The 10,653-nt window shown below is 46.4% G+C and overlaps 1 protein-coding gene across 1 annotated transcript in view; it reads left to right on the top strand.

Annotated features, from left to right (window-relative positions):
- LOC119967000 (serine/threonine-protein kinase MRCK alpha-like) overlaps positions 1–10,653 on the top strand; it is a 386,584-nt gene that overhangs the window by 214,718 nt on the left and 161,213 nt on the right. The window contains exon 14 of the mRNA XM_038798987.1: positions 6,728–6,833. Within this exon, the coding sequence (XP_038654915.1) occupies positions 6,728–6,833 (106 nt within the window). The remainder of the gene's footprint in view (positions 1–6,727; positions 6,834–10,653) is intronic.

Here is a 10,653-nt window from a genome sequence, read left to right on the forward strand (position 1 = left end):
ATCGCACAACAATTGCCAGTCAGGAATGTTCCCTTCCAGTCGGGGAACACTTCAGCGGTCAAGGGCATTCAGCCTCTGATCTCCGGGTAAGCATTCTCCAAGGTGGCCTTCAGGACGCACGGCAGTTCAGAATTGCTGAGCAGAAGCTTATAGCCAAGTTCCGCACACATGAGTACGGCCTCAACCGGGACCTTGGATTCATGTCGCATTACATTCACCCCCCCCACCACCTAGCCTGGGCTTGCAAAATCCTACCAATTGTCCTGACTTGAGACAATTCATACCTCTTTAACCTGTGATTATCCCTCTCTCCAGTTGCTCCGTCTGGACCTGTAAAGGCTTAATTACCTGAAAACACTCGCATTCAAACTATCGTCTTGCATCATTGACTGTCTATATATATATATAAATATATATATATGTTTCTGGAACCCACCTCTTCATTCACCTGAGGAAGGAGCTGTGCTCCGAAAGCTAATGATTCGAAACAAGCCTGTTGGACTTTAACCTGGTGTTGTAAGACTTCTTACCGTGCTCACCCCAGTCCAACGCCAGAATCTCCACATCAAAGAACTCTTAAGAAATATGTCAGACATGACCTCCCCTTGACGAAGCCATGCTGACTCAGTCCTATTTTACCATGCACTTCCAAGTACTCTGCAAACTTATCTTTAATAATGTACTCTAAAATCTTACCAATGACCAAAGTCAGGCTAACCAGCTTGTAATTTCCCATCTTCTGCCTCCCTCCCTTCTTAAACAGCGGTGTTACATTAGCCACTTTCCAGTCCTCTGGAACCGTCCCTGCCTCCAGTGATTCCTGAAAGATCACCACCAATGCCTCCACAATCTCCTCAGCTATCTCTTTTAGAACCCTGGGGTGCAGTCCATCAGGTCCAGGCGATTTATCCACCTTCAGACCTTTCAGTTTCCCCATAATCTTCTCCTCAGTGTTGGCCGCTACACTCACCTTTGCCCTGTTTCTATTGAAGTTCGGTGTCTTTCACCTTGAAAATTGATGCAAAGTAACTATTCAGTTCGTCTGCCATTTCTTTGTTTCCTATTACGACTTTTCCAGCCTCATTTTCCAGTGGCCCAATGTCTACTCTTGCCTCTCTTATCTTTTATATATTGAAAAAAACACATGCTATCTTCTTTTTTATTACTAGCTAGCTATCTTCTCCCCTCTTATTGTTTTTTTAGTTGTCCTCTGCTCTCTTTTAAAGACTTCCCAATCCTCTGGCTTCCCACTGTTGCTCGTTCTGGGTGAGTGTGCTTTACACTCAATTTGGCTCTGTTTTATTGCTTAGCTCTAGAGTTCCAAGGTTCCTTAGATAGCACCTTCCAAACCCTTGACCACTACCATCTAGAAAGTCCAAGAGCAGAAGATACCTGGGAACCCCACCAAGTGGAGGTTCCCCTCCAAGTCACTCACCACCCTAACTTGAATTATATTGGCGTTTCTTCACTGTCGCTGGGTCAAAATCCTGGAACTCCCTCCCTAACAGCACAGTGGGTGTACCTACACCCCAACGACTGCAGCGGTTCAAGAAGGCAGCTCACTACCACCTTCTGAAGGGCAACTAGGGATGGCAATAAATGCTGGCCTAACCAGTGATGCCGCATCCTGTAAATTCATTTTCTTTTTAATTAATAGAGGCATCGAGTAAGGAGGTTATCTTAATTTTTTGAAGAACACGTGTTTGCCCTCATCTCGAGTATTGCATCCAGCCTGGGTTCCACACTTCAGAAAGGATGTAAAGGCATTGGAGAGAGTGCAGAAAAGATTCACAAGAATAGTTCCAGCGATGAGGAACTTTAATTATGTAGATGGTTTTGCGAAATGGGGACCCTTTTCCTTGGAAAAGAGAAGGTTGAGAGGATGTATACCGTAAGTATTCCAGTTACACGGCAGCACAGTCGTTAGCATTGCTGCCTCACAATGCCAGTAGCCCAGTGACACGGCAGCACAGTCGTTAGCATTGCTGCCTCACAATGCCAGTAGCCCAGAGACACGGCAGCACAGTCGTTAGCATTGCTGCCTCACAATGCCAGTAGCCCAGTGACACGGCAACACAGTCGTTAGCATTGCTGCCTCACAATGCCAGTAGCCCAGTGACACGGCAGCACAGTCGTTAGCATTGCTGCCTCACAATGCCAGTAGCCCAGTGACACGGCAACACAGTCGTTAGCATTGCTGCCTCACAATGCCAGTAGCCCAGTGACACGGCAGCACAGTCGTTAGCATTGCTGCCTCACAATGCCAGTAGCCCAGTGACACGGCAGCACAGTCGTTAGCATTGCTGCCTCACAATGCCAGTAGCCCAGTGACACGGCAGCACAGTCGTTAGCATTGCTGCCTCACAATGCCAGTAGCCCAGTGACACGGCAGCACAGTCGTTAGCATTGCTGCCTCACAATGCCAGTAGCCCAGTGACACGGCAGCACAGTCGTTAGCATTGCTGCCTCACAATGCCAGTAGCCCAGTGACACGGCAACACAGTCGTTAGCATTGCTGCCTCACAATGCCAGTAGCCCAGTGACACGGCAACACAGTCGTTAGCATTGCTGCCTCACAATGCCAGTAGCCCAGTGACACGGCAACACAGTCGTTAGCATTGCTGCCTCACAATGCCAGTAGCCCAGTGACACGGCAACACAGTCGTTAGCATTGCTGCCTCACAATGCCAGTAGCCCAGTGACACGGCAACACAGTCGTTAGCATTGCTGCCTCACAATGCCAGTAGCCCAGTGACACGGCAACACAGTCGTTAGCATTGCTGCCTCACAATGCCAGTAGCCCAGTGACACGGCAGCACAGTCGTTAGCATTGCTGCCTCACAATGCCAGTAGCCCAGAGACACGGCAGCACAGTCGTTAGCATTGCTGCCTCACAATGCCAGTAGCCCAGTGACACGGCAACACAGTCGTTAGCATTGCTGCCTCACAATGCCAGTAGCCCAGTGACACGGCAGCACAGTCGTTAGCATTGCTGCCTCACAATGCCAGTAGCCCAGTGACACGGCAACACAGTCGTTAGCATTGCTGCCTCACAATGCCAGTAGCCCAGTGACACTGCAACACAGTCGTTAGCATTGCTGCCTCACAATGCCAGTAGCCCAGTGACACGGCAACACAGTCGTTAGCATTGCTGCCTCACAATGCCAGTAGCCCAGTGACACGGCAACACAGTCGTTAGCATTGCTGCCTCACAATGCCAGTAGCCCAGTGACACGGCAACACAGTCGTTAGCATTGCTGCCTCACAATGCCAGTAGCCCAGTGACACGGCAGCACAGTCGTTAGCATTGCTGCCTCACAATGCCAGTAGCCCAGTGACACGGCAGCACAGTCGTTAGCATTGCTGCCTCACAATGCCAGTAGCCCAGTGACACGGCAGCACAGTCGTTAGCATTGCTGCCTCACAATACCAGTAGCCCAGTGACACGGCAACACAGTCGTTAGCATTGCTGCCTCACAATGCCAGTAGCCCAGTGACACGGCAGCACAGTCGTTAGCATTGCTGCCTCACAATGCCAGTAGCCCAGTGACACGGCAACACAGTCGTTAGCATTGCTGCCTCACAATGCCAGTAGCCCAGAGACACGGCAGCACAGTCGTTAGCATTGCTGCCTCACAATGCCAGTAGCCCAGTGACACGGCAGCACAGTCGTTAGCATTGCTGCCTCACAATGCCAGTAGCCCAGGTTTGATTATGCCTTTGGGTGACTGTGGAATTTGCACAGACACGGGGAGAACGTACAGACTCTGCACAGACAGTGACCCAAACCGGGAATCGAACCTGGGACCCTGGAGTTGTGAAGCAATTGTGCTAACCACTGAGTTACCTTGCTGCCCATGGTTAGCACTGTTGCTTCACAGCGCCAGGAACCGTTATTTGCTTCCCGGCTTGGGTCGCTGTCTGTGCGGAGCCTGCACGTTCTCCCCAAGTCTGGGTGGGTTTCCTCCGGGTGCTCCGGTTTCCTCCCACAAGCCCCGAAAGACGTGCTGTTAGGTGAATTGGACATTCTGAATTTTCCCTCTGTGTACCTAAACAGGCTCCGGAATGTGGCGACTAGGGGCTTTTCACAGTAACTTCATTGCAGTGTTAAAGTAAGCCTATTTGTGACACTAATAAACATTATTATTAAGCTAAATGGCAAAAGAAGCAATGGTGACATGACTAAAAAGATTTTCAGGCAGAACGGTTAGGATCTGGAATTCACTGTCTGAGAGGATCCTGGAGACAAGTGCAACTCGTGTATTCAAGAGAGAATCAGATTATTACCTGCAAAAGAAGAATGTACAGGGCTACAGGGAGGAGGCTGGGAATTGGCACTAAACGAAGTGTTCTTACAGAGAGCCAACACACACACGACAGGCTGAATAGTTTCCTTTTCTGCTGTAGCTAGTCTATGATTCTGTGGAACCATTCTCATGAATCTTATGTGCACACTCTCTAAAACCAGCATATCCTTCCGAAAAGGTGGTGCTCAGAAGTAGAGAGTCTAAACCATTGTTTATTTTTTGAAAGATTGATCATGACTTCCGTGTTTTTCTACGGTAAATCCCTGGATTCATAGAAACGTATCCCACTTTCCTTTCCTCTCTCCTCACCAGAGGAACATACCCCACTTTTTTCTCCCCTTTTCACACTTGGATCAGGGGTGTCGGTGACATAGAGGTAATGTCACTGTACAAGTAATCCAGAAGCCCAGACAAATGATTTGGGGACATGGGTTCAAATACCACCATGGTAGCTGGCGGAATTTAAATTAAATTATGAAAGAAACCTGGAATTGAAAGCTATCTTCAGTAACGGTGACCATCAATTGCCCTAAACAGCCCAATCCTGTAACTCCAGATGCTCATAGAAATAGACTAGCCAGGCAGTCATCCCAGCAAATGGGCAACAAATGCTGGCCTGAGCCACTGACACTCATCTCGAAGGAAAAACAAAACTTAGTCTTCCTCTCCATAAAGATACTCTCATTATTCGTCGATATTCTTTTCCTGCACACTTCACATCCCCACTTCCTCTTCCTCTTCTCAAATATTATGTGTGACACAAACTGTACCAATGTAAGTTTTTGTTGTTATTGTCAATGGTAGTGTGAAGTACATGATGTTGCCTTTTTTACCTCTGTAAATATGGCAGTCGGTGAGGTTGCCCTCCTTTCTTTGGATATCAATATTATATTGCTCAGAATCGCCAGGTATCAAATGATACCACAAGGTTCAACCGGATATCGATCAAAGAGCCAAACATCAGTTAGTTAGTTCAAGATCAAGGGTACTTTATTTACACACACAATTAACCATGCAACATAAACACCAGTAGTTAACCTACATCTATCAACTATGACAACCTGAACTTCCGGCACCCGGCTTAGATCAGAAGTAGAGTGGCTGTTGTTCGATTCTGGGTCTATCAGATCTGTAGAAGTAACTGCTGCTCAGCTAGGCTCATCTGTCTGGATGCGGGCGTTGAACTTGAACTTGCTCTGGTGATGCTGCAATTGGAAGTAGATGTTGCTGGAGCGCCAGGTCCAAGAGAGGCCGACACATGGTGGTCTCCCTTTTTATCCTTGGGGGTTTTCACACTCTTTTGGGTGGTCCTTCAGTTTGGACTCCACTAATTGGGTGATTCCTGATCATTGCGTCGATTCGAACCAATAAAGGGGCGGGTGCCTTGATAGCTGGGCGTGTCCTAAGCGGTCATTGACCTTGTTGTTTGCGCTTCCCTAGTACAGGGTGTGGCGCTGAAATGTCTGGGGTTGTATTGGTCGCGCAAGTATCAGTCCTTTGGTGGAGATGGGCCATCAAATGCTAATCAGTTGGGGGTTTCGATACCGTCTGGATTCCTCACTCGCGAATATAAATTCAGGCTCTGAGCCTGCCTGAATCTCGCATTACCCATTTTTCCCGGTATGATTTGCGACCTTCCCTGTTCCTGGTTGTAAGTGGCCATCCTAGATGGCTGCAATGAGGGTTCAGTTTTGGAACCATTGCAGTTTTAATATACATGAATAACTTGACCTGCTTTATGCTGTACCTGTCTTTGTTTCTAAGTATAGGTCCAATTCTCTTTAGAAATTGCTGTTGAATCTTATCCCAGCCACCTTTTGGGCGATATATTCCCGATTATATGGGTTCATCATGACAGGAATAGGAAACATCATTAACTGGATATTGTTGCTCCTGAATTATAATGAAAGATCTTGCATTGGGAATTATACACAGCTGGAAGGGATGGAGATCAGTGTGAATTCTCACATGTGTGACTGACAGGGTTGATCGGTGGGATTTCATAAAAACTTGCTGCTGTCCATCAGTAAAGACATATGAGAATTGTTAGATCCAATTGTTTAGGATTAAAATGAGTGGCTAGTTCCTTTGTTGTCTATTTTTTTGGCCGAAGTAGACATGATGGGCTGAACAGCCTCTTTTTTGCACCGTACCTTTTGTCTGGTTCTATGGTTGATAGCTGAACCTGGGTGATGGGGAAATCAAATCCTTGTAAAAGTTCAAAGAGTTAGAAACTTTTCCCCTTCTTCCTTTTAATGTGCCCCAGACGGCATATTGTATTGTAACCAACTTCTCACTCTAGAATTGATGGTTGACTTGTGCCAAGAATGCACTCTTCACAAAGTGTTATCTTCCATTTAACGTACTTGATGAAATTTGGTTAGAAATAACCCGGCTGAAATTTTTTTTTTTGAACACAGTCAAAACGAAAGGGAAGAATTTGAGAGTGAATTCAAGCAAAAGTATGAACGGGAGAGGATCATGCTGGGCGAAGACAATAAGAAGTTATCAAATGAACTTGATAAGGTGAGGCTTCTCTGGGATTCTGTCAATTATATTGTATCTATCTGGTGACTGATTCACCATAGCTTGAATTACTAAAGGCAGTTGAGTTTCGGATGGAAAGATTTTGTGACTTCCCATTTTGAATACTTATCATAACTGATTCGGCCTGCAGCTAATGATTAATAAACATTTTGTTCTTGTATTCCCACGTTTTGCACTGTTTTGAAGGTGAAATAATTGATCCAGGATCAGTCCTTTGTGGCTGACCTACATTTATGTTTGAAATTTCAGATGAAAAGATCTTTATTCACAAGAAATGTCTTTTGAAAGATCAGTCTGGTGGAATCATTCTGTATAGCATGTCCACGATCCATTTATGTTTCTGTATTCATACCATGTCTAAAACCAAAAGGATGGTTTATCTCTTAAATGTCAAAGTCAGTCCTTGCAAGATTCTTCCTCAGCACAAGTACTCTTATTTCTTAAAGGGTTGGTAAAACATTTTGTTATTAGGGGCTGGTATAGCTCACTGGGCTAAATCACTGGCTTTTAAAGCAGGCCAGCAGCACGGTTCGATTCCCGTACCAGCCTCCCCGGACAGGCGCCGGAATGTGGCGACTAGGGGCTTTTCACAGTAACTTCATTGAAGCCTACTCGTGTCAATAAGCGATTTTCATTTTTTTCATTTTTCAACATTGGCACCTTTCCTTTAACAAGTTAACTGGTAAAGATTATGCTGAACTTGCATGTCAATTTATGGTAATTCATGAAACGACAAAAAGTAATTGATGGAGAAGTTACTATTTTGGTTGGTTAAGTCGAGCTTTTGTTATTTGGGGATACAGGCGCCACATAGTTAGGCTCAGCTACGTAAATTGAATTTGGATAATTGAGTGGATGGGGTAAGGGAGGATTTGAAGAGGTGGGATGTTCTCCTGTTGGGTCCAGACCCTGAATTTGATGGGAAGTATTTTTTCATTTGTCAGAACCTCCCGATTTCCGTGCCTAAGTCATTTTTTGGGAGGGTAAGCAGGGTAATCTCAGGCTTTATATGGGCAAGGAGGCTTCCTGGATGTGGAGAGTATTTGTGGGGGGGGGGGGGGGGGGGGGGGGGGGCTGGCTCTGCTGAATTGTTGAAATATTACTGTGCGTCAAAGCCAAGAGGTACAGACGTAGGTCATGGAGAGAGGTCATGTGGAGGCAGATGGAGGAGGCTTTGTGTAAGGGGCATTGATGGGCATTAGTGATGGTGCCTGTTCCGTTCTCTCTGGCTATGTACTCCACCCGCCCGGTGGTGGGAGCCCCGTTAAGGGCCTGGAATCCGTTCAGGCAGCATTTTAAGATTAAGGGTATGTTGTTGAGGATGCAATGGCAATTACAGATTTACTCCAGCACGGTTGGATGTAAGGTATAAGGAGTGGAAAGGGATAGAGAGGTTCAGGGGTTTATTTGTGAAGGGTAGGTTTGCAGAGTTGGAAGAGTTGGTGGGGAAGTTTCCATGGGAGAATGGATTTCAGTTCTCACAGATTACGGATTTTGTTAGGAAGGAGCTGGCCACATTTCAACGGTTGCTGCCCCCTTCGTTGCTTGAAAAGAATGTGTCCAGGATGAGATAGGAGCGGGTAGGGTCTGTAATATTGGGACTACATGGTGGTACAGTGGTTCGCACTGCTGCCTCACAGCACCAGGGATCCGGGTTCAAATCCATCCTCTGTCAGTGCGGAGTCTGCACGTTCCCCCCCCCCCCCCACCGTGTCTGCGTGGGTTTCCTCCGGATTCTCCGGTTTCCTCCCACGGTCCAAAGATGTGCAGGTTAGGTGGATTCGTCATGCTAAATTGCCCCTTAGTGTCCAGGGATGCGCAGATTAGAAATGAAATGAAAATGAAAATCGCTTATTATCACGAGTAGGCTTCAAATGAAGTGGCTGTGAAAAGGCCCTAGTCACCACATTCCGGCACCTGTTCGGGGAAGCTGGTACGGGAATTGAACCGTGCTGCTGGCCTGCCTTGGTCTGCTTTAAAAGCCAGCGATTTAGCCCTGTGCTAAACCAGCCCCAATTAGGTTCTGTGTTACAGGGGTAGGGTGGGGTGGACAGGAAGTGTAAATGGGTAGAGTGCTCATTCGAAGGGTCAGTGCAGGTCCTTCTGCACTGTAGGGATTCTATGATATCTACGGGCAGTTGATGGAGCGGGAGAGGGCCCTGTTGGAGGAAGTAAACAGAAAGTGGGAGGAGGAGCTGGGTGGGGTATTGATGGGGAGGTTTGGAGTGACTTCCTCCTGTGTGAGATTAAGTTTAATTCAATTTAAATTGATGCATAGAGTGCACATGACAAAGTCGCATATGAACTGTTTTTTTACGGCGGAGGAGGACCGATGTGGGCGGTGTTTAGGCGGCTGGTGAATCGTACTCACATGTTTTGATTATGCCCAAAATTGGTGGAGTGTTGGGAGTCCTTCTCGAGGACCTTGACACAGATTTTTGGGGGTGAAGGTGGCTCCAGGCCTTGAGTGGCGATATTCAAGGTTTCGGGAGATCCGGGAATGCAGGTGGGGAGAGAGGCTGATGTGTTGGCGTCTGCCTCCCAGATAGCATAGAGGCTGACAGGCTAAGTACCACCCGAAGCAGTAGGGTGGGTGAGTAACTTGGCGGAAGTCCTGCATCTGGAGAAGATACAATTATTTATCTTCGGAGAAGGGGGTTCCCCTCAAAGTGGAGTTTGTTCATCTCCTTTTAAGGATCAGTAAATGTCAGTAGGTATGGTGTGAGGGGGTGGGGGTGATTTTGTTTTGTGTTATAGTTATTACTGTTTTATTGTTTAGCTATAAAACTGAGCGTGTAGGATGTTTATAGTAGTGGGGAGAGGCTTTGTTAAATGATAGCTGTATCAAGATGGCTGTATTTTGTGTTTTGTATAAAAATGAAAACCTTGAATGAAAATATTTTTAAAAAAGAATCTACACTCACAGAATCACAGAATTGTTACAGTGCAGAAGGAGGCCATTTGGCTCATTGTGTCTGAACCAGCTCTCTGACCGAGCATCATGTCTTAGTGCCATTCCCTTGCCTTTTCTCCATATCCCATCACAATCTTTCTTTTCAAAAAATCATTAAATGCCCTCTTAAATACCTTGATTGAACTTGCCTCCACCACACCTCCAGGCAGTGTATTCCAGACCCAAACCACTCCGTGTGTGAAAAAACTTTTCTCACGTCATCTTTGCTTCTCCTGCACATCGCTTTAAATCTGTGCCCTCTCATTCTTGATCATCTTATGAGCTGAAACAGTGTCTACGTATCTACTCTGTCGAGTCCGCTCGTGATTTTAAACATCTTTAACAAATCTACTCTTAACCCTTTTCTCTTCAAGAAGAACATAGCACAAACCAAGTACAGCACAGGAACAGGCCCTTCGGCCCTCCAAGCCTGCGCCAACCATGCTGCCCGTCTAACCTAAAACCTTTTACACATCTGGGGCCAATATCCCTCCATTCCCATGCTATTCATGTATTTGTCAAAGACGCCCCTTAAACGTCACTATCGTACTGCTTCTACCATCTCCTCTGGCAACGAGTTCCAGGCACCCACTACCTTCTGTGTAAAAAAAAAAAATTCCTTCGCACATCTCTCTAAACTTGCCCTCGCACCTTAATCTATGTCCCCGAGTAACTGACTCTTCCACCCTAGGAAAAGTCTCTGACTATCTACTTTGTCCGTGCTCCTCATAATTTGGTAGGCTTCTATCAAGTCGCCCCTCAATCTCCATGTTCCAGTGAGAACAAATTGAGTTTTTAAATAATTTTTATTGAAAAATTTTGATTTTATACACCAACGAACATAAT

The sequence above is a fragment of the Scyliorhinus canicula genome, chromosome 6 (genome assembly GCF_902713615.1).
Source record: "Scyliorhinus canicula chromosome 6, sScyCan1.1, whole genome shotgun sequence".
Classification (NCBI taxonomy): Eukaryota; Metazoa; Chordata; class Chondrichthyes; order Carcharhiniformes; family Scyliorhinidae; genus Scyliorhinus; species Scyliorhinus canicula.